The sequence below is a fragment of the Neolamprologus multifasciatus genome, chromosome 1, assembly GCF_963576455.1.
Source record: "Neolamprologus multifasciatus chromosome 1, fNeoMul1.2, whole genome shotgun sequence".
In the NCBI taxonomy this organism is placed as follows: Eukaryota; Metazoa; Chordata; class Actinopteri; order Cichliformes; family Cichlidae; genus Neolamprologus; species Neolamprologus multifasciatus.
Genome location: NC_140439.1, coordinates 24,281,844 through 24,307,474, shown reverse-complemented (window position 1 = coordinate 24,307,474; position 25,631 = coordinate 24,281,844). Strand labels below are relative to the sequence as shown.

At 37.0% G+C, this 25,631-nt stretch overlaps 1 protein-coding gene across 1 annotated transcript in view; it reads left to right on the top strand.

Moving 5' to 3' along the window:
* csmd1b (CUB and Sushi multiple domains 1b) overlaps positions 1–25,631 on the top strand; it is a 437,934-nt gene that overhangs the window by 242,145 nt on the left and 170,158 nt on the right. The window contains 4 exon segments of the mRNA XM_085164942.1: positions 7,536–7,648; positions 8,591–8,668; positions 17,314–17,395; positions 23,273–23,397. Coding sequence (XP_085021068.1) covers positions 7,536–7,648; positions 8,591–8,668; positions 17,314–17,395; positions 23,273–23,397 — 398 coding nt within the window.

Sequence of the window (25,631 nt, the reverse complement as noted above, 5' to 3'; positions counted from 1 at the left end):
TGATTGTTGGGTTTTTTCTCTGAATGTATTATTGTAGGTCTATCTTACAATATAAAGCACCTTGAGGCAACTGTTGTTGTGATTTGGCACTATATAAATAAAATTGAATTGAAAATTGAATTGAATATCCACTGTGAATGACCATCTTTGAACAGAGCCGGTGGCTTACAACACCAGCTGTCTGCCATCCATAATTCAGGTTTGAGATCCCTTCTCAGACGCATTAACACCCACTCACATTCTGGGCCTTTTGACCTCAGGAAATCACATGATAGGGTGGGGCTAGGTTTGGGGCTAGGTTGTGACCTACACCCATTTTCACACCTTGGCTCATGTGATTAGGTAGAGGATCATCAGGGGGTCCATGCCGCTCTTGGGGGGACACTCCCATAGGGCTTAAATCTGGGACTCTCCACCATTTGACCTTAGAACTGAGGGAGCTTCTCGGATAACAGGTGAAACGTCTTCAAGCAACTTAAAGAAGTCCTTAGACTATTCCTACAGTAGGTGTAACTAAGGTGTAACTCCTAATGGACTGGCATCAAGAGCAGATGCATATTAGTTAAATGTGAAACATTCAGAGAACTCCATGCTGATAATAATCTGTATAAACCTCTCAATCTTTTTAATTTAAATTCAGATAGTATAAAAATAATAGTACAGTACAAAAAAATAAAAACATATAATGGCAGAAAGTGGTTTATCATGTTTATTATTCGAATAACTTACCAGCTTTGTTACCCTATGACTTTGCTATCCATCCTTGACTACAGATGGAGTAATGTCAGTGATTTTATTTATACTACTTTGACTAGAAATCCCTTTGATCAATTCAGAAGCGCCAAACCTAATACGCCTCTGGTTTGGTGAAATAGGAGCATGAAAAATGACTTCAGCCTCTTACAAGCGTAAGCCCAAAAATGTGAGTGCTCTGAAATTGCAAACTTATTCATGATCTTGAAGGTTTAATGACCTTTGTGGGGAAAAGGCAATTTCTGGGAGTCAGGTCCTAAAATTAGGCAGTTTAAGGACATATTATAGAAATGTAACAAAAAAATAGTTGCCTAAAGACATCATATAAAAGGTACAGATTCATGTAGCAAATGGTTTCAGTTCATTGAGAATTGATTACTTCAGGCCCATCTGTGGGAGGTACTACACTTTTATTTTATAAAAAAAGTTTTATTTTATAACTGAAGCACGTTTTAATTCTAATGTTGTCATAACTTGAACTATATAGATCACAGAGAAAGAAAAAAAAAGATTACCCAATCAGCAGTGTTGTCTGCAGTAGATTTCCTCAGTTTCCTGTATTACACGCTGATATACCTATGTACTTTTAAAGACAGTGAAAGGGATGTCATAAATCTTCATACATTTTCTTTTTCTCCGATAATCTGTGAGAGGAGATCTCAGAGGAACTTTGGGAGGGCGCGCTAGACACAAATCACCTGTCTGTGTAAAACATGAGCTGATCCAGTTTAAAGTTTTATGTCATGTCCACCAGGTAAAAGTTAGTCTGTAGTCAATATAGAAGTAAAAATAGATGCAAAGAAGTGTTGTGAAGTCCCTGTGCACATATTCCAGCCTTGCCGTCGTCTGCAGTCCTATTGGAGAGAATCTTTATAGTATTGTTTATGAATACTGGAAAACTGGATTTGGAGTTACAGAGGCCTTTGGATGTAGTCCAGGCATGAGGTGTCCATGCACCTGGTGATACTTAAATATTCACGATGTATTTAAAAATCATATACATCTCTGTTGTTTTCCATACTTGGTTTCGTATTGTTACTCTTCTTTTACCAGCCACTGGTTACTTAAATAATGTTTTTTATGAAATATAGACTGTTATCTGTGACAGTGTAACTACTGTTATCTTCAGATCTGAATGTATTTTTTCTCTCTCTGATTATATGAAATGAGCTTTGTTGATCATTTTAATGAAAGTTTACTGCAGGTCTTCTGCAGCTCTTAACCCCTCTTCTCATTCCATTACCTACACATTTCACTCTTTTCATCCTCCTTTATTTTTCATGCTTGCCTTTATTTTTTTTCTTTCCATTCTCTGCACTCTTAGCTCTCTGCCTGGCTATTCTTTCATTTCCCTCTTCCCCTGTGCTCCTTTTGCCCAGCTCTCATCCTCTGCCTCTGTCTTTCAATGCTAAGAGAAACAATGTTGGCGATGTATCTTTTTCTGTAACTTAATGAGTCCTTATTTATAAGTGCTTACAATAAGTTCAAGTGTCATGTTTTCAAGAACAGTTTATTAAATTTAGTTCTATCTTGGTCACTACAGTAATGACACAGATTTTCATCAGTGTTGACAACTCAAGAATTTGCATGAGGATTTTGAAAAAGTAGTGTTTAATAATTTTCTTTTAGTATACTAATTACTTACTTAATGGATGTACTGGATGAGGAAAAAAGCAAAAAACAGAGCTGTGAGTGCAAACATCAAGTCGGTAAAATGCTCATTCGTTTTTCTGCAACTGAGACAGTCCCCAAGTTGCTCTTCATACATGTGATATTCAACATTAGATTCTTTTGTAGCAGCTTGACCTCGGTGGTCTATCATAGTAATGCTTTGGTGTGCAAGTCCTTGATCATTTGAACTGACCCTCTGGCCTCTACACTTATCTGGAAGTTCAAAGAGCATCACAACCAGCCTGCAGCATCTTTAGATGAACCTTGTCCATCCTCAGAGCCTTTTCATGACACATTCAATGACTGCCAAAGAAAGAGGCTAGATATTTTTTCTCCAAATGTTGTCTTTCTTCCTATTTGTTCTGCTCTCATGTCCCTCTGTTACATCTCATTTCTCCTCCGTTTAGATCTCCTGCTTTCTGATCCGTTCCCGCTGCTTCTCCCTCGTTCCCCTTCGTGCAACTGCCAGTCCTCCTCTTACTCTCTTTTTCTCCACTTTGTGACACATCACTTGTCCTGTTATTACATTTACATTTTAAATTATGTTACTGTCTGTGGGACTGCCGGTGTATGTCTCTGTGTGTATCAGTGTAAAAAGGGTGAGTGTGACATTAAAAGTAGCATTGTAGCCAGGTTTTGCACTAAGGAGTGGGAATAAACAGCTATCTGTTGTGGATAATGTGCTTTACACTCGTGACCTGTATCCAATAATTTCTTTTTACTGTGGCTTTTTGCCATTTTACAGATGCACACATCCACAGGGATTTGCAGTAAGTGCAACAATGCAGTAAGGTTAAAAATATGTATTTGCAGCGATTCAAGCAGCCAGTCAGAAGAGTAGGTGCCAAAACATTGGTGCCCCAGTAGTATAAAGTTGTGCGTCTGTGTTTATCTTCGTATCACAAAAAAGCTAGTTGCCCTAACAATAGAAGAGTGCTAGAATATTCCCACAAATAGCTCTCTGCTGGTCTTGGTTTACTTGTCCATCTCCTCTCTGCTGCATGACTTGGCCTCACGTCTTCTGTTCCCTTCTCCCCCCCCGGTCTGTCAAACATCTCCTTTTCTCTTTTCCCCTCTGCAGTGTTTTCATCTTTCATATTTCTTGAGTTTTGTAAACATTCCTCTCTCTCTCTTCCCTCACATGTTCATCTTTGTTTTATCCTCACAGCTTAATTCTTTATGTGATTCTATTTTATTATTTATTTTTGCTCTTCCCATCCCTCCTCTCATTTTCCACTTCCAGGGTCACTTTCTTTCTCATTTATCTCCATTCTTTGCAATCTCGTATTAGTATTGCCCAACCTCATTTAGGCTTGACTCTTTCTCTCTCCCTTTATCACTTTGACCTCTCAAAGCGACTAGTCTAATCCTTCTCTTCCTGTTCATTTAAGTGACTTTCTCGCTCTCACCTCCTCTTCAGTGTTTTTCCTTCCGATTATTTCTTCTTTGCTCGTGTCTTTCTTTTAAGCTCTCTTTCACTTGCGTTTATTCTTCTGTGAAAAACCTCCTGTTCCACCTATCCTTCACGTCTCTCCTCTCTTCTTCTCCTGTTTCCTTTTTTGTCAAGCATGCTTGTTTTTGAAAGATTAAGGGAACCTCTCTTTTCATTTGCTTCTCCTCCTTTTCTACCTTTCTTTTTAGTTCACTCTCATCTCCCACATCCCTTGTTCTGTCTCCTCTCTGACCCCTTGTCTCACTCTCACTCCAGTGTCAGGCAGGACGCCAGTACGCATGAATAATGGAAGAGAGGCAGCATATCATGCAATTTTTTTTCTTTCTCTTCTTAACATTTCCCCCACCTTTCTTTATTTTCGAGACATATAAGAATTTACTACACTGTATTAAATTAAACTCTGTATATAAACAAGTTTGTAATTGTTTAAGCCCTATAATATCTGGAGTGCATGAGAAGCTTTTAATTACAACTTTTAGGTCTTCAAGGCTTATTCAGAATACTTACTTTTCTAAAATGTCAACACACACATAAATACACTTCAGCTGGTTATTAATGTACTAACGCACTGGGCCACACCTCTCTTTGAATTCAGGTCTTCTCAGGTCCATTGCCATAGGTGTATAATATAAAGCACCTAGCCCTGAAATCATTGGTCCTTCTAAAGAGCTCACTTGTGGCAGACCACATATGGGCATGGGACAGGAAAGTCATCTCAGTGCAGCTGATTCAGTAACTGCTTTCCAGAGTTCCACACTTCCTCTGGTATTAACATCTGCAAAAGAAAAACTGTGCACTGGAAGCAATGGTTTTCACAGGCCAAGCAACTCCTGTAGTGTGTAGCTGGTCTGGTGCTTATGTCCATATCGTGTATCTAACCCAATCATGAGAATCAGAAAGAAAGGTCATTTGAATGACTTCAAACATTGTATGGTTCTTGGTTCCAGTCGGGCTGGCATGAGCATTTCAGAAACTGCTGATCTGCTGGGATTTTCCCCACACAACCGTTTCTAGGGGTAACAGATAATAGTCTGAAAAGGAGAAAATATCCAGCGAGTGGCAATTCTCCCGGTGAAAATGCTTGTTGATGCCAGAGGTCAGAGGAGAATGGCCAGAATGCTTCGAGTTTACAGGGCGGGAACAGTAACTCACGGTAAAGTGCAATCACCTGAAAATGCAGGTATCTGTACTTTACTTGAGTATGTATTACTTTACTTTAAGTATATATTTATTTGAGTGTTGAGTATTTTAGTTGTGCTTTGTTACTTTCCACCATTGCTTCTTATGCAGCGGTGCATTAGTAACAAAATAACATAACTTAATATAGCACTCTAGCACTTAGCTATAAAAACTGGATAAAATGTAAAATGTTGCTTCTTGTTTCTTTCCTCTGTTTAAGATAGTTAGGAAAACACATATATATAGAGAGAGATTGATATTATACAGAGTGATATAATGTACTCATATGTAATGTATTAGTAATATATATATAAGTACAGTCATAATGTAGCATTGCTTACTTTCTCTTTAGTGAACTTTGTATAAAAAAAAAAAGTTCCTCCGTGGTAAGTTTTTGATTGAATCTGACTTTAGTCAAAGAGAAAACAGCACAGTCTAGCACTGTATCCTTATGTAACTATAAGCTGTTTCATCATATAGACCTTTCCTTTTCTTTTCTTTTTTTTTACATCACACAGGTTGTCTGAGAACATCTTCTGCCAGGCTAGGCTGAGATAAAATTGCACATTCTCTTGAAATCATTGTAAAGGCTGAAGCTTTGAAACAAAAAATAAATACTGCAATAACAAGCCTATATATCCTTTGTTGATGTTTGTAGGGAGCCCCATCCTTTTTAGTCTAGTTTTCATATCATGCACTATATTTTTTGTGTTAATGTGCCACACAACAAGACATTTATATTTAAATGCTCTCACTGATAAAGATTGCTAGTTGACTCTCTGAAAGATGACACATCACACTACAGTACTGGAGCTTTTCACTGTGTATACTATAGTGTTATATTGCCTCGGGGTAGATACATTGGCAGGGTTTTGTTTTTTTTATCCTCTTACAGATTTTTTTCTTTTTTTTTCCTCAGATTTTTTAGTTGATAACCCAGCTTTATTAACAGTATCAAATCTAATCAAAGAATCAAATCAATGAGGTTCTCTAAGAAGCTCTCTAATTACATTTTTCTTTTTAATTTTTTATATTTTATTCCCTCATTTTCTTCATCAGTATTTGTAACTTGCTCTCTCTAGTCTACTCAGTGTAACTGCGGCATTATTAAAGGGCAGTTAGTGTGCCGCTTGTTGCTCTAGAGAGGTTGGTAGAACATGAGCTTCCAGGCAGCATCTCCTACATCATTTCCTCGCTTCTCTCTGTGCATCATTTTTTCCGTACTTTTTGTTTTATTCCTTTTAACACTGTGTTGGTTGCCGTTGGTAAAGAAAAGTAACAGAAGCTAAATCTGATGTAAGACTTACCATAGGGTACTGACTTATCCTCTTAGTAGGGATGGTTAAAAAATGTGTGAAGTTGTTTCTTTTTTCTTCTGCTTTACTATCAACAGCCCCCTCTTTTACTTAACTTTCCCCTGTAGGGTTTGGTGTTTATTGTGATTGTGTGTGAAACTCAGATAGTTTCTAGCCCAACTCTTATGAAATCAGGAATATACACTTTTTTTCAAAGTCGCTAAGCATTATATCCTAATTTAGTCAACTTTACAAAATAGACGAGTCTTGTTTTTCAGTTAACAAAGTTGCTTTTTCTTATTTTTTTGCTGATGAATTTTTATAACAAATTTTACAACTTTTTTTTTTTTTTGTAAATGTATTTTTTTCAGCAAGGACTTCCCCCAATGGAAACCACTTAGACAATGAAGTAGGACTGTGACCAGTATAAGTGCACACATTATGCTTTTGGTGAGGGTTGATCATAATGGGAATGGATAATATCATTCACTTCCCACATCTGCATTTCCAAACCAGTGGAACAAATTGCCTTTTTGCAAAAACCTCTTTAAATCATAGCCAGCCTTTGTACCATGGAGGACAAATCAAAGGGACTCAAAAATTATACCTTGAACTCACTAGAAACTTCTCTCTACACTGGCACATTTTCACATTTTCACATGAAACATAGATCCAGTAGTTTTTTCTGCACCTCTGTGCTCTGCCTTGCATATCTTACATATTTACAGTTGTTTGTGAATAGGCATTTGCTACATTTTTCACAGTAGCTGATCATGCTGGTAATTTGTAATTAGAGAACAGCGCTTTCTTCCAACAACTACATTGTGCATTGTTTTCTTGCTCTTGCTATAACAGACTGTTGTGATAAACATAATTTATCTCTGAAGGAGGGTCTAAACCTCTATCTAATATTCAGCATGTTGCTATACTTGCCACTAGAGAAAAGTAGAAATATATTTCACATCGACAAAATAAAGCAAAATTCACTGTAGATGGACTCTGTGTTTCAAAGGATCTGCCTTGTGATGTTGTGCTGTACTGTCCACAGCGTCGTACGACACAGAAAGGAGCACAGCGCTATGAATATTAGAATATCCTTACGTCTTAGGTTTGGTATCTGTCTGCATCAATCATGTTCAGTTTATGTTTTGTTCTTAATAAAGTTCTTGTTTGCTTACTTCCAGGCTGACTGGTACAACTCTGCCTTCGCCAGTGATTTCAAATAAGAACTGGGTTCGGATACATTTCACCTCCGACAGCAATCACAGAAGAAAAGGATTCAGTGCTCAGTATCAAGGTATTACTCTTTCAGACATACCTTTTATGTCTCTGTAGTTTTTACCACTGTGTTATACTTATAATTACTTGTATGTAGTGTGTGTATGCATCACTGTGTGTTTGAAAATTATGCTGTTTCGAACACATTTACAAACGATTCCACACATTAGTTACATTAGTTGTTGTTATTATTATTATTATTATTATTATTATTATTATTATTATTATTATTATATTATTATTATTATTATAAAAAGGGCTTTAAATCAACTCATTGGACTAGATGGGATTTTCCTGCCTGACTGATCAGTTATGTCGCTTAATGAGTATATTAAGGTGAATTTCAGTTTCCATATGATGGATCAGATTTAATTGGCTGCTCCCAACACAAAACACAGTGATCCAAGACTGGTCTGTCTTCCTGCATATCTTGCTTCCTGACTTGTCTTCATCTGTTTTGTCGCTGTCTCTGTCTTTCTCAGCTATTTTTCTTTTCTCAAGCCATTGGTGCGTCTACTATTTCCTGTGCCTGTGTGTGTCTGCGTGAGCGAGAGGGATCGGGAGAGAGAGAGATGTGCTTTTTATGCCATCTCTGTTTCTCAGTGGAATGCAGTTTAGTTGTAGCACAGATTTTCCTGTTATTCTCGACATTGCTGCCACTTAGGATAAAATAGATTGAATAAATTTTAATGCTGCTCATCTCTTTTGCTGCCCCCCTTTTCCCCTTTGTCCTCACTTTTCTGTGTCCTTCAGTTTCTTTTGCTGTTTCTTGTTCTAATTATAAATTTGTTGTGGATTTGTAAGTGCAAGGGGGTGAGAAGCATTTCTTGGATTGCACGCATAGGTGCACCAAATGGCAACCCCCTAAAATAATTAGTGCTTTGCAAAAAAGACAAACAATTAAATCTTTAAAAAATGTGATGTATAATTAAATGAATAACTGCTAATTCCCTTCCCACAGTGAAGAAAGCAATCGAGCTGAAGTCTAGAGGGGTGAAAATGATGCCCAGCAAAGACTCCAGTCACAAAAACGCTGTCTGTAAGTACCCTACAATCTGCCGTGGTTTTGTGTGCTGATGCAGATGCTGTGACCACGTTGTTTAGATGGCATTGCATTACACATTTGGTCAAACATATTTAAACACACACACAGAGAAATGTTGTATATATGCAAGGACACAGGGGATGCATCCATCTTTGATGTGGCAGGAGAAGTGATTTCATCTATTTTTCAATGAGGTCGACCTCCTAGGAGACAGGAATTGGTATCATGCTCTCCTTTTCTTTCTGTTTCTTGTAGCAGGTTACTTAATCTTTTCTTAGTACTTTTTTGAGTACTAGTATCAGAATATTAAATGCAAAAATAAACAAATAAATAAAAACAGAAGTTTTAAATATATCTAAATAAAAAACAGTGGATTGATTTAATTTGACTATATAGTATTATAGTTTCCATTAGTTCCCATCCATTAGATATTTATTAGTGATACATTAATGCAAAAGTAGCATTGTCTAAGTCTGACAGATTTAGTCTGCTAGTTCCTAAACTAGAGAACAGACCCTCCAGAGTGCCAGCAAATGGAATAGAATAGAATAGAATAGAATAGCTCTTTATTGTCATTGTACATGTACAACAAAGCTGCGACCAAACTGTGCCAGAATGACATATATAAAGTGTAAACAGCAGGAAATAACAAACAGGAGAAATATATACAAAACAAGGAAAGAGAAAGTTACACAACAGAGAACAATTAAGTCAGTGGTATTGTAAAAGTAAGGAAAAAACTGCTGCTACAAAAACTGTTTTTTCATCATTTGTACTTTTCATGAGTCTTTACTTGATGTGAAATATTATAACCAAATATGTTTTGTTGCTTAGCAGCCATATCCTTGTGTTAGATTCCCACACCAGTATAGCACCAGTATTTTGTGTGTGCTTTCTGATTATTTATACGTTTTTAGTAAGGTGTCAGGAAGAGCAAACGTCAGTGTAGCACAGTGATTTACTTTCTGCTGACTGCCAATCTTGCTTCCAGTGCCACTCTTTACCCATTTAACTTTTTTAAACTATATAAATTTCCAAAAGTGGGCACAATAAAGTGTTGGTGTTACTCGGCCAAAACTGGAAGTATTCCCACTGTGTCTTATTCATTGCCCCTGGAGGTGCAGCCAAGAATCCAGAAAGAAACACTGAAATCATTATTGCACAGACTAGAAACAGCCTGTCTGTTAGATTCTAAGTCAGTAAAGAAAGTGAAGCGTCTTACGGAGAGCAGCAGGGCAAAGACGAAAAATTCTGAAGTGCCTCTTTAATTTCTGCAGTATTATTTTTTTTTTGTATCTGTTTTTTATGGCTGCCCCCTTTTTCTTTTGCTAAGCTCGCCACTTGACTATTTTCCCATATTGCAGTGCAAACAGTCTGCACATTATTTGCATATAGTACACTGTATATCATCTGAGTGGGATTTATTTTGGTGAAAGCTACAATAAAAGCCAGACTTTCTACTTGAATATAAATATATCCATAAGGCAAGGCTAGCAGCTAGATAAGCCAAGAAAAACATAAAAAAAAAACAACAACAATTAAGCTCAGAGCCCAGAACGACTTACTGGTATAAAATGGTTTATTTAAGTTAAAAAAAACCAAAACACTGTTTTGCTGTTGCCCATGAGGTACTGTATTTATCCAACCTCAGAGTTTTTCTGTTTTAAACATGAATAATAAAATCCTGGTTTCATTTAAAAGAGTTTAAAAGACAACCAGGCATAGCTTGAAAGAATATTTGAGAACGTATGGTGGAACTGCAAAGTAATACTGTTCTTAAAAGTCCAAAGCAGTGACTGTAGATTTGTGCAGTTTTAAATGACCTTAATTTTTGTTGTTCAGTGCACCAGTTTGCAGCATCCTGCCAGAAGAAAATGTCTAATTTTGAGATGAAACACAACTGGTGTGTTTTTTTCTTTGAAATATAAAAGCAGCAAGTTCTCTGATAAAAACAAATAAGCCCAAAGCTTTGTCAGTGGAACTTTCAAGATGATTTATTACTAATACGCCAATGATTTGTTCAAATGCTGGCAAGTAATGTGTAATTGTTGTAGAGTTTAAAAGATTTCTCTCTAGAGGCTGTGTTTAACCATTAAGTATATACTCCGATTCAGCTTTGTGATATCTCAAAACCAAAAGAACTGTCTCTGCTAACTATTAGACATGCGGCGATTAGAATAGATCACTTGTTATTTAGGAAAGCAAGGGGATAATCTGTGGAAGTCTTCTGCTTTTATGTGGACCTAAGGAGAAATAGTTTTCACCTCAGTGGCAGCTAATGGGAAACCAAATAAAGTAACACTATATTGACCAAAGGAAGCAAAACAATAAATTTGGCCGTAAATAAGACCAATAATCTTTACAGTCTCTGATGGCAGAACATATGTCTTGGCAGCTTGGAGATGCCCCGTAAACAGCATTCCGATCCTGTGACACGGGCTTTTAATTATCACAGAAGCCCAGCCTCATACCTCATCCATCCCTTAGCATTTAACTTCATAATAGAATCCTCATCAATAATTCTGCCGATTTACACGCTCAGCCAAGCATGCACTGCTGCAATTAACATTAGTGTGGCGTTTTTTGTGTGAACGTATGTGCACGTGTGAAGGGAAATTCTCATGTGCTTTTGTGCTTCTCCATGTGTTGTTGCAATTAGTATTTAAACTGGTCTGCACTCTGTGTATTTGAGTGTGTGCATGATTATATAAGGAGTTCCTGGGGCACGTCAGTTTATTATAGTCTTCAATGATATGACGCTGGGTAAAGAACATACCTTTACTTAGATTTACTAAATTACACACACAGTCCATACTCACACATGACCATAACCAAAGTTGTTTCCATATAAAGAATATCTGAAGTCAGAAAGTAATGGTTGGTAAGCTGGCAAACATAATATCTTGTTATGAGGTAAATTTCTTTCCAAATGTAAATCTTTTATAATGCATGGTGACATATAGTGTTATGTTTTGTATGTATTACCCCATGAAATAGACTCAGTAAAACTCTGCTGGAGAAAAAAATAAGTTGACCTTTTAAATTGGTTTTGCAGGAGAGAAATTTCCTGTATGCTGTAAAATAACTGTAATCACCAGTGGTTTATATATGCTGAAAGATTCAAAAGTAACTATCCCACTTGTAAAATTGTTATTGCACTTAAACACATTAGCTTCGTTATCCGTAATCATTATGTGGAGCCAAAGCATAGTGATGATAATTACTGTTAACTGTGTAGTCCAGGGAGCCCTTTAGCCTCTGCAGCTCTGGAAATAAATTAGAAATTTACCTCACCTTGGGCCCATGTTCATTGAAAAACGTGCTCACATGCTTGTCATGGGGACCAAAGCTGAGTAGATGTGGGTTCACATTGGCTGAGCAAGGTTATTCCAGTGTAGACCATCAGGTTGGCAACCAGGGCCATTAAAATATTAAAAAAAAAAGGAAATCCAAGGTCCACGTTTGGTCCTCAACTAGTCTTTGAACAACACTTCTGTAGACTAAATGACTCCCAGTGGTAATATTATAGCTCTGTGGTGAAGAATCTGCAGTCTTTATGCAATATGTAATCATTACAAAGAACCAGACTGATGGTAATGAGTTTTACCTGTCTAGAGAGTGGAGTACTTATGAATCATAATCTAAAAGACTGTCTGTAACAGCCTCAAGCTTATATTAAAGCACATTCTAATACACACACAAGTATAGATTTAAATAGGTTCACAGACGGTCGGTTTATGAATAATTTTCATACATGCTATTGATAAAAATCTTACACAATCTAAAGGATGAGATCATTAAAATACACAGCTACAAACTCAGAGTGGTGTGTAAAGCAACCCGAAATAATTTTGCTGAGACCAACCCATGGCGGAGTCGCGCTCTCTCAGCAGTAACATTAGATTACTGCTGAGGATGTGTCATAATTATAGAGAGGCTGAAAGATTGTGATTAAGGAGCGTTACTCCCAAGACAATGACCTACAACTGTAATGAATGATCATTGTGGAAGCGTAATTTATAATCAGTGTTGTCTTTAGGCTTGTCGGGCAATATGGTGCTGGGCCACAGACTACTCGAAAGAAAGAAACACAACCACTTAAAATGTAAATTTGTCAGATAGCGTAACACCACAGCTAAATAGTTTGGAGGAAACGTCACAGGCACGCTTTCAAAAATATTATGTAATTATGGGTTTGTTCACTCTCATGCTATATGTCTTACATGCGAAAATTTGATGAACTCAACATAATAGCGTGGGGCCGGAGGGCTGTAGACTTTAGCTCTTGGGTTGATTGACCTGTGAACATGAGAAGGTGGAGGAGAAAGAGAGGGCAGATTGGATAAGAGGCAACAAGAAGAGGGCAGCGCAAGAGAGTATATCAACAATAGACACTTCACACATTTCTCCCGTCATCCTGCAGGCATCTGAAGTGCACCTCAAAAGCTCTTAGCTGAAACAGATCAGCTGATCACACACACACACCAGCATACGCTCTAACACTCTCACTGCTCCTCCTTTTCTCTTTATGGCCTCGTTTCTTTTGTATTCTTGTCTTTTACTTGTTAATAACTAAACATTTATGCTTCGTTGCTTTGCATTCTCACTTCAAATGTGTTTATTTGTTTCTTTGGATTGCTCTGTAAGTCTGTAAAAAAGTATTCAACTTCCCTGCGTCCCTTTCATGCTTATTTTTAAGACTTTAAACTTTAAACTTTAAAGTTTTTAAAAGTGTTGTCAGTAACATTCAAACTTAAAGACCACCGGTTTGTACACATTATTGTTTTCTACAGTTAAAAAATACAACACATAACCCTAAATTTAAGACTCCAGTTTTATTGATTTAAATTTAATGGATTGTTTTGGGGGCTTTCCATAAAATTTCATTTGCATGAGTCTGTTCTAGAGTTTATTATGTCCAGAACTAATGGCTCATGATTCACTCTTGTCTTTAAAAAATGGTGTCACCTCCAGTCTGGCTGCTGTGATGTATAGTGGTGATGGCAGTAGCTGCATAATCTCTTTATGCTTGTTGCATACACAATGACTAAAGCTAATGGTTTCGTGCTGACTCTAAAATTAAATAAATAAACAGCAACTACAATAATAACAGAGCAAATGTTCTGTAACTCCTGGAAGACTCATGTTTGTTCAGCCACTTTTGTTCCTCAGTAATCTTTGGGCTGGGAGGTGGGCCCTTTTGCAGCACCTGCTGTTACAGGCTTTTTTATCATTGGCGATGTGACAGTGAAGTTTGTAGTCATATTGGTTCAGTGTTATAAAAAAGCAAAAAACAAACACAGCCCAAAGTTGAATTAATCAATAGACGAAGTGTTGAAATACTGATCTCACTATATATTTTGTGTAAAAATACTCATGGCTATACTGATTTTACTATCAATGATCACTCATTTTAAGTTTAAGCAACAATTGCATTGAAGTCAGTTTAATAAATCAAGCTGTGCTGGTGTTGTGCTGGAATATCCTTTCTTCAAATAAGTGAGTGAATTGTACAAAACATCAGTAACACCTATCAAACTACAAGATCAATCGTTTATATTCAGTTAAATTTAAAAAAAAAAAAAAAAACCCTGACAGTGTCAATCAAACCTGAACATTGTTATCTTTGTTAGCGTATCAGTCAATTGGTTTGGAGTGTTTGCTTGTAACTTGTAACCACAGCTGCTAAAAATTAACTAATAGTAACTTGTGTCTTATTTTGGCTCAAATGGCAGAAAGTAGTGGGTCAGTTACTGAGGTAAAGGAATGCTAAACGTATACAGGCACCAATGAGCAAACAAATCCTTTTTCGTTGTTGTTGTTTTTAATTGAATTGAATTTATTTATTGAAAATTCCTAAAAAGTTGACTTTTATACATGAAAGGTTTGCTGAGGAGACTTTGATGATATGTAAATAAATTACACTGTGCATCATAAGGTTATGTTTAAATGCTGAATGATCTTTTAAGTGCAAATTGGATTAAGTCAGCATGAGGATTTTTGATATCGGCCCAGCAGTGATATTTGTCCTTTTTTTTCCTACAACAATCTCATGTTGTTTGCATGAGCTGGATTTGTTTACGCCGTATGAACCTTTTCATTTTTTGCCAATGAAAACCATTTGAACACGAGTGAGAGAGAAAGCAGTGAGCGATCATGAAAGAGAAAGTGCGTTTTAGAGTGTGTCTGTGTGGTGATTTTTTTGGACGGAACATCAAAACCACGGCAGAGCAATAAGACAGCTTGTTCTGTTTGCATCATATCTCACACAAACAGTCTATACACTCACAACCTCTCATCGCGCACAAAACACAATCACACAAATGCAGCAAATCATTCATCCATCTTTTATGCTAGGATGCACAAAACTTTGGCATCCCTTTGTAAACTGCGGCTAATGTGAGAGGGGGGAAAAAGCCGAGGGAGCACGCTGAGAATGCAAAAGTGGAAAGGAGGAGTGAGGGGGTAGCAGATACAAACAGAAAACAGGAAGAGAAATAGAAGCAAGTAGACAGATACCGGAAAAGATGGGCAGAAAGACAGGGTGAAGTGTTCAGAGCTCAGATATTTCACTTTCTCTGGGTAATATTTTATAAGCCTGCAAGATTATTCTCACATGCTTTTCTTCGCACTACACAGTTTAGAGCTCTCATTTCCCCGCACTTTTACTTATTTCCTATCTCTTTTTTTATTTGTGTTTTGCTCACCGTCATTATTCATCCCCAGAGTTCCATTAAGACAGAGCTGGTCTAAACTGGTTTCTTTCATGTTGTCTGGTCTCATTTACATTTACATTATGATTTAGCCATGCAGCAGATGTTCCCACTCTGAGCAAACTCTGAAACCAATTCAATATCGCAAATACAAGCTGGACAAAATTTGTCATGCATCTTGTTTTTTTGTTTTGTTTTTGTTACTGTAGATAGTTGAGAAAGCCAATCAGATTGCAGCTTATGCATTTAGGCATGTGATAATTTTCTCTGATGGTACGGGCAGAATTTGGTGAAAAGCATGGATCCACCCTGTATTCCCTTAACTGTTTAGGCTAGTGGTGATATAATTGTGTGGGGGAAGTTTTCTTGGGACACTTTGGATCCCTTTGTACAAACTGAGCCTACCTGATCAGTATCAAGTTCATTGTAGCTGACGATGTCCATCCCTTTGGTGTGCCCATCATCAAATGGCTGCTTCCAGCAGGGTAACAGGCACCGTGTCACAGGGCTCAAATCTTCTCAATGAGTTCACTGTACTCAAATGACCTCCACAGTCTCCAAATTTCAATAGAGCACCTTTGGGATGTGGTGGAACGGATGGTTGGCATCATGGATGTGCAGCAACTGTGTGATGCTATTATGTCAATATGGACCAAAAACTAACCAAACAGCTCACTAACTATTAATTCTGTAACTGTGGTTGAAAAAAGAAATTCTCACAAACCAAACAGAAAACAAAACATCAGAAAACATAAATGGTCCAAAAGGTCGAGTCCTTGATGAAAGTCATCTGCCTACACACATAACACTGAGTTTTAGATCATTCTTGCACGAGGGAATAAAGGTGGTCCCGATAATGAAAAGGAGAGTGGAGAAATTACACAGCACTGGGAAGTTCTTAACAGTTAAGCATTAAGACTTTAATAAGCACTCTGTGATATTTTGCCATCGGTTAGTTTTATGTTCCCTGCCTGTTTTTTCTTTTATGTCTCAGTCCTGGTATTGTGCATGCTGGCTCCCAGTCATGGTTTACTAGGACACTTGATAGAAATGAGCTATTGTTAACAAAATATATTTTACTGTGCCTTTCTGCTATGACAAGTCAAAATGTCAGCCGTGAAAGGTCTATTAAACTGCACACAAAATAATTTATATGAAGGCAAACCTGCCTTACATCATAGGTTAAAATCCTGCCTCTGGATCACATTGCAGTACTCCTTATGGCAAGTTTTTGCTATTACATCTAAGGAAATGCATAGAGCTGATGCAAATTGAAAAGTTAAATGTGAAAAGTCCTCAGTGTCTGGTAAAATAGTTTTTTGGCTGCTTTGGCTGAGTTAAAGCAAGTCTATGTGATCTCTTTTTTAATAAATAAAAGGTGTAAAACTTAACAGTGATAAAGGCTCTTCCATTTCCAGAATTTTGTTTATTCCATCAATTAAAATTAGAAGTCTTTCCGTGAAAGAAAGAAAACTGTTGTTTGCAACTGTCTTTCTCATTCCTTCCTCAAGACCAGGAATAGCTGAGATTTGCATTTCATAGGCTTTACAGCATTATTTATTTTAACACAGAACATAAAAACACAAAAGGAAAAGGTTTTCAAGTAAGGATGGACTTTAAATTCCAACTTGAAGAGGTGAGCACATGCCTCTTTTTTTAAAATTCTCAACAACCGCTTGGTGTTAGTTCTCACAGTTGGAGTTATCTTGTTTGTACATCGTGGCTGGACTATAATCACATATTGAAAAATACTCAGAATCCACTTTCATCTCACTGCAAAAGGAGGTATGAAGGCAAATTTAATAAGTTTCCTGTTGGCATAAAAGGATGCATGCATCCCTCTAAAACTGCTAAATTTCCGTGATAGGATGTAAAATAATATCCTGAAACTAGACACTACATCCATTTTTCTTTCCTTTCTTTCAGTGGGTCAAAGTGGTCTCGCTGGTGATGTTTGTCCGGATCCTGGAGTTCCCGAAAATGGCAAGAGGATGGGCTCTACTTTCCAGTAAGTGAAGCTGTATTTTGTTTTTAGACTCACCTCTTGAGTCTAAATGTTGTTGTCTCACGTGCAGAAATCAGACTGCTCTAGAAAGGTCCCAGGTCTTTTGTTGCAATACATTACATTAGCTAACCTGGCACAAGCCATCAAATCATTTGGCTGACATGTGAGTACAGGGATGTTTCCTCAGTGTTTGTTTATTTTCTGCTTGGTTTGAGTTGTTGAAGCATTTTAATTCACAAGTCAGAACAGATTGGCAGTTGGCCACAAAATACTTGTGGTAAACCAGTTAAATTCTTAGTTTTAATGAAAAATCCTAAACGAGCTCTGCCTACCATGCTCTGCTTTTCCTTAACCTGTCTATTCTACATACACGTTTGATAATGGTCAGCACATAAGTAGAGTAAAACTTCTTTAACTAGGTTTAATGACTCCTCTGTACTGTTCTCTCACTTCAAGCGATAACAGCAGTGTTGTAGTTGGCTGACAAAATTGATCACTGTGTGAGGAACATCTAGTTGTTCTTCATTTTCCGGGAGACTTATAGTGTTTTGTGGTTTATGCATCATTATAAATAATGTATGTCCATTGGGGACGTGTTGTTAGAACATGAGCTTTTTAGATGCAAAGCACCATATGTAACTGGGTTGAAACCTACTTGGAAAAACACAAAACATTGTACAAACAGATGTTTTGTTTAGTGTTTGCTTCACCAGCCGCCCCTACATCAAGAAGTGTCACCTACAGGAAAACAAATTATTAGCAAAAAATGTAATCCTGCAAATTCAGATGTAATCCAGATGTCCCCATCTAATTAAATATGCAAACACACAAACAATAGTAAAGGGGGGCAGTAGCATGTAGCATGTAAGTAGCATGTTAAATGTATGGGACATGTACCTAAATCACCTCTTTTATGTGAAATCAATTCATGACTATTCATAACAGTATCAACTTTAAAGCTATGACAGAAGAATCAACTCAGAATTAGTTTTCTGCCTGTGGAATTTAACTACCAAACAGCTCTAGCAGCAAATATTCCTACTGCAGTTCAGCTAGAGTTGGGCCGATAGCTTTTTGGGCAATGACATAATTCTCTGAAGTATTGATTAGAGTCCAGGTTCACTTGTTCTACAGCTGAACTGTTGTATGAAAAACATTCTCACAATATTTAGCCCTGTCAAAGCGCTTTCAAAGAGGTGGGTGTTAAAGTGTACAGTCAATGTTTTTTAATCACATCACCTTCAGTTTACATCAAGGTCCAAACAATCAAGAACCTGAATATCAGATTAGACTTAGAAACCAAGATAAAAGTGTGGAGAAGGAAATCCAAAGCACACAACGTTATCGATCAAACATGGTTCAGTTTTTTGGCATTTTATGGCTGCCAGTGGAATCTGGCCATTAGTGTTTATTGATGACGTGACTGCCAATAGAAGTAGCAGGACGAATTCTGAAGTGTATAGGACTATACTCTCTGCTCAGATTCAGACAAATACTGTGAAACTGATTGGACAGTGTTCATAGTGCACATGAATGATGACCCAAAGCATACTGCAAGAGCAACCCAAGAGTTTCTTGAGGCAAAGAAATTGGATATTCTTCCATTGCCAAGTCAGCGAACTAATCTCAAACCAACATGTGATTTTTAGTTTCTGAAGACAAAACTGAAGGTGGCTGGAGTAAAGGACAAACAGAATGCTAAATTGCATTGCATCTCAAATGCAGAATATGTTGAGTTCATGGGTTTTGGACTTCTGGCTGTCAATGACTGCATTTTTTTTTTTTTTTTTTGTAGAGGAAAAATACAAAATTGCTCTATTATCCAAAAACATATGGACGTAGGTGTTTGAAGGGATAGAATATAGACGTATTAGAATTGTTTCCACACACACACATATATATATTTTTTGAAATGTTCTTTCAGCTTTGTTTTCAATTCTTTTTGTAAAATCTGTAAATACATAAGCAAGATGGAGCATGAAATTCCCAGTATTTCATGCTAATGCTTGCAAAGTTTAACTTTTTTTAAGGCTCTTTGAACATGCTGCTGTGTCTTTACCCTGACCTCAGTCATTAGCTGGTAACCTTCAGTGTTTGGAACAGCTTTGTAGGTGAGAGGAAGGCCATAGAAATCATCCTCATTTTGAATGAACCTTTATTTTCTTTGTCTGATGTACACAATACATAAAATTCAGCTGTTACACAGAGATTTAGCCTTATAGTACACTCTTTATATTTGAATACAGTAAGTTCAGCAATCAGCAATGCCACATATATGTCATGATGGCTGTGGCTTTTCAGCTTCTCTCATTTCAAGAGTGCAGCTTATGTTATTCAAACAAGTCTCCTTACAGAAAAGTGAATTAATGAACACGTCTGCATTTAACAGCATAATGAAAGACTGCCTTATTATTTCCTAATGACCCTAATGAGTCAGTTATTATAAGGCATATTCTTCAATGTCTTGCTATTGGCCTTATATTCTCATTTGAGAAATATAAGAAATGTAACAGACATATCTCATATAGCTCTATCCTTTGATAAATGTGTATCACACTAGTTTATAATGTGCTGCCCCTTTATTCAAGAAAATAATGTAAGCCTCATTCATTTCACTCTGTTGTTCAAATGTAGTCCTGTTTTCAGCTCAATTAAAGGCTGGTTTAGCTACTTCTGTAGTATTATTTATACTGGAGTTTTTCCAAGAGTTAGGACACATGTTGACACACTTTGCAGTTCCTTTTTGACCGAATAGACAATTTTTTGTCCCATTTTATGACCACTATACTATTTCTTTATGGCTTTAATGAAGGAGTTATATGATTGCAAAATACTGTATATGGCATAGCTTACATTCTGTCCTATAAAAACATTTTCATGTAATAGCAGTCTTGTGCAAGATATAGAAAGTTGCACAAGTTTTCTATTAAGTTTATTTCATACAATACAGGCTATGCTTTAGACTATTCTAATCGGAGCAATTAAAGGCATGAAGGAGTAGTACAGTAGGGGTAAAGTAGGATTAAAAAAAATACAAATCTAAACAATTGCAAAACTGCTAACAAAATATTGGGCTTTTAATTTTCCATGCTTCTTAGGTGTTGCTTTAATGCATCCAGGAATTATGTAAATAATGTAACAGCACAGAGAAGATTCAGGAAAGTACTGCAAAATGTAACAAAGAGAGTATACTGAGAGAACAGTGGGCAGGAGAAAGCTTGAAAGCACTGAAGAGTGATGCCCCTAAATACAGAAAATGTTAGGCTGTTGAGCAGGAGAGAGACAGAGATCTGAAGATGTTCCTCGGACTAATAGAGAACAAATGGTAAGGAGGGGAAGTAAACATGTGGAGTATTCTTCAGTTTTTCTTTGAAGTAAAGAATATGTTTGTATTGAATGAACAATAATAGCTCTGATATGTACGGCTAGATAAATATTTTGTTTCTACAAATGTTTTTTATTTGAGATATTCTATTGTCACTGGAACAATTTTCCTGTGAATTTATGCTCGATAACGTGAAATGACGAGGCAGAATCACTCATTTACCAAAGTATCAGACCTTTTTGGCAGATATGTGTTGAATGATGTTAGCAAAAAAACAGCTTTGAACAAGACTAATATTTAATGAAGTGTAAAGAATTGATTGACAGATAACAAAAAGGATGCATCTAAAATAGATGAGAAATACCTTTTAGCTAGCTTAGGTGTAGCTAAATAAGTGTAAGAGTTATTGCAGTCTGAAGGCATATGTAAGCATGAAATGTAGATGAAGTCATTTCCCAAACCTACAGTGCTGCCATGAGCAGACTGATTCTTGAAATAGGAAACATTTAAAACCACCTTGACTTTTCCTATTGTTGACTATATGAACAAATGGAGTAACACGTGGGGGAAGCTCATTGGTCAGGGGAACATGTGAGAATCTATTGCAGGAAAACCATCGCAACACTCAATCGATGAGGCATTTATGTTGGAGTAGTTAGACAAAAACCACTTTGAGTAAAAAGGACATAAGGGTGTCATTTGAGTTTGGCAAACTTCTTTTAAAGGTCTCTATGCACAATTATTAAACGTTTCTCTAGTCTGATAACAAACACAGAATTCATAGAGGTCCTTGAAAATAATCTACTCTGAAGTGAATGACCCTGACATATTAATAAGAGTTTACATTTCGCTGTGACCTGAACCATGCGTCAGAGACAGTGATGGGGGTGCGGCTTTCTATGCAAGTGTCTAGGTCAAGCCGCCTAAATATGCTGCATTTGGACATTTGCAAACATTTCACTTTGGTCTTGTGGGTTGTTGATCAACTTACCTATAAATCCTAGAAAAAAATCACTATCCATTCTGTCAGTGTGACTGCATTTGATGTAGTCTTTTTAGATGTCGTTAGATTGTACTGAACAGCAGCCCTGCGACAAGCTCCAAGCTTGCTTGCACTGCGTGCCCCACTTCTAGGACAGACCGGCAAGGAAAGTTTCAAGTCTTGGCCGGTAAACAAGGACTCAGTGGATACGGGGATTTTTAAATTATTCACTCAATGGTGTCAGTCACCTACACTAATCAGTACAAAGGGACACATTATTCCGTTTAATCAGGAGTGAGCTATCATAAAATTATGATCTCTCCCTGGGACTCATCCACTTACCATCAGTGGCAGGTGAAATGTAACGTGCTCAATTTTCACCATTTTCTGAAACTATTTTCAGGCCAAAAAATTTAAACGATAATCATCTTTTAATCTCTGATTCCTGCTGGTCTTCTTTGCTGGTAGATAGTATGACTTCACTAACTCTCTTGCCATTAATGGAGTTGTTTGAGTTAGTGAAATAGCATTACCTCCTTCTGCGTGTGTGTCTCTAAGCATTTATGTGCAAGTGTGTGCATGCTTGTTGGCAAGGATGTCTTTGGTGTTTTTATCTAATCATCATTAAGCACTGAGCTACATGAGGTGGAACTGAATTGTGGTTTGGTGAAGTGAAACAGGGCTAATAGGACAACATACTGTAGAATGGGGTTTTAAATTTCTGGGGACATACAAGATCGCTGTCACTTAGCATGTTTGGGATGTTTTGTTTAATAGAAAAACAATATGTAACTATAAGAGGAAGATTTTAGTTATTTTCAAGGTAAATAATGAGCGTCAGGATAAAAGTCATATCCATCAAAGCATCACGAAACTGGTGAAAGCTGTGGCAGAAGTGAATGACCTAACTCAATGTGACAAAGACAGTAAACAGAAAGATTTGGCCTGGCTGTACGACTCTACAGTGTTTAACAACAGGGCTGAGCCAATGAACATCCAAAACTCCACGTTGTGAATGTTTGGCCAGGTGGTAGACTGTGGTGTGTGTCAGCAGGGAGGGGACATTAAGCTTTACAGACAAGACACCATGCAGATTTCCACTTAGATGGCTCGATGTCCCTCTACCATGTTAGACAGCAGGGTGTTGGAGAAAATGGGAAAACAAGAATCATCAGAACAAATGATGAGAGGATAGAGAGAAGACATGACAAGCTGAGAACAGAGAAGCAAAAGAGAGCAAAAGAAAGCAGATGACAGAGGAAAAACATGTTACAGTACAGTTACAAAAGCATCTTACGGGAAGAGAGGAGTTACAGAGCCCGACCACTGATCTAGAATGATGATGCCCTATTTGTCAGGGATCTAACAGCCACCTCATCTTCTATACCATGAATAGCATTTGTACATCATTTGAACTGAAAGAGTCCATTTTTCTGGTGATTTAAGGGCGTTTTTCTCAGGTTTTTACACTTTTAACTGACAATGATTTTGGGGTATCAGTCAGAACTGGACTCAGAGTACCTCTTCTTACTTTTTTTGACAAGCGTTTTTAATTTTGTGTCCCTTTAAATAGAGTTGGCTCCAGTGTCCAGTTCAGTTGTGATGACAGCTACGTACTACAGGGATCCAAAAGTATCACCTGTCAACGAGTCACTGACACACTGGCAGCCTGGAGTGACCACAGACCCATCTGCAGAAGTAAGTCCCACCTGCCATTCAACTCAAACCAAATCATGTAGCTATTTCATACAAATAGCTTATATAATCATAGTAGCTCTTATCATCATCATTATATTAACAGCTCATTTGTTATATGTTTTACAAAGTGAATCTGTTAAATAAGGTAATGGTTATGTGTTGCCATTTGATCATTATTTTTTAATCAGTAATTTAGATTAATAAAAGATTTGTTTGCAACCCTTAAACCCTTTTTAAGCATAATTTGTTAACAGTTACTACCTCGTTTAAACAACAATATGTTAATGAATGCCTTAAGATTTGTCACAAATATTTAGATCAGATTAGATTTCCTATGGTCAAAATATTGATATCATTAAAAAACAATTTTTCACCAATATTCATACCAATTTTTAAGCAAGTGTCTAATGGGATAAAATGATCAAAATGATCCATATGTACCATTCAAAAAGTGAGCACCTAAATGGAGGCTGAACACTGTGTGATGACAAATAAAAGAGATGTTTCGCTTCTCATTTCCACAGTGATCGTTTCACTTGTGAATATAGCTGTAATCATAGCACAGCTGTTATGTTAAACTTGTTTATGGTAATTTTGAAAAGTGTGGCTGTTTTTACTTTAAAATAAGCTTAAATATACCTGGAATAAAACAGCAACATAACTTGTTAAAAGAGGCTTACACCATTCATTTTACTTTAATCAGTTAATATCAACAATGCACTTTATACAGATAGAGGATACATAATTGTTTTTCAAATTAATAAATGAAAGTGAATGAAGCAACAAGATTAAAAAAGTAAATAACAGCCAAGTTTCCCAAGTTTTGTATTTTCTTAGAGGGTTAAAATCAAGAAGCTCTAATGCTGACTAATGTGTTCAAAAATCACCTGATAGTTAATATTAACCTTGGACCTGAGAATGATGTAAAGAGCTGGAGGTGCAGGGGAAGTGTGAGCCTGATTACCTCAGATTCAGTGATATGTTCAAGGACACTTTTGTGTGAACTAGAGGTTAAATTATCAACAAGTTTTACCAACTATTATTGGCCCAGAGGTCTGCATTCAAAAATATGACCTGTCTTTAATCAGCAGCACCACCACTGCAGGCACTGTAGCAATGAAACTAGGATTACATTTTCATCATTAGCAAAAGCAGAAGTCAGTAATCCTAATGTGTTTCTAATAGTTTTTGGATAACAGTGGAATTGCACGGGAATTGCATGGCGGTGATGTGTTAGCATTATCAGGATAAGGCCACACAGGCACAGCTATGGTCACACTAATTATTTGTTCCTCAGAGTGTCAGATTGTTGATGAAAACGAGGAGATCTTTAAGCAGATCTTTTATAATACTCCTCTAAAGCCATGCCGCAATAGTTAATCCTGGTCCCATACCTCTGAATCTGTCTCCAGATCTCTAATTTTGTCAGCAATTAAAATGGTATGGTGTTGCACTGATTGCTGTTTCCGTTAGTCAATATTAACTTTGCATGTAGGATTAGGCATAGGCACTTCATCTTGTTTGTGTGTGTCAGAGCCATAAAAATGGTGCCAGGAATTGTAAGTCAGGTTAACAAAATAACACCTCTTAAATCAGCTTAGTGTGAAAAAAACAAGTTGTTCCTAGCAATCACTACCAGAGCTTCCATAGTGACTGACATCGGCAGCTGAGCGATAATCCAGTGTATTCCCTATTTGTAATAATATCTTACATGAAGATATTGTCTCATGATTTTCACAAGCTTTGAATAGTTATGTTGTTTTGGGGTATTTGCAGATGCTAAATCTATATTATTATGGACATATCATAAATAATATTAGCTCGGATTATGTTTTATTATTTGTTAATGTGTAAAAATTATGATTCACTTTCTGACTGAGTGACTAAATAAATAAATGTATGAGTGGCGGTGCAATGACGCAGGGGATCTCGCTGCCCGCATGTTTACCGACGGTATCCTGTTGGACTTATTATTTTACAATAAAAAGGGAGACAGCTAACATAGACACCCAAGTGTGTGCGCAAATACACTTACAAACACACTTGCACTTGCAGCTAGTGTCCAGTGGACAATGTCACAGAGCTGATAGTTGCTGCAATATTTGCCTTGAGCTGTGTGTGTGTTTGATGGGCAGACAGTCCCAGCGCTCAGACACAGACTGTAGGGTCCCTGTCACATTGTATTAAACTTTAGATGTGTGTGGTTATGTGCACATGTGTGAATGTGTAATTTG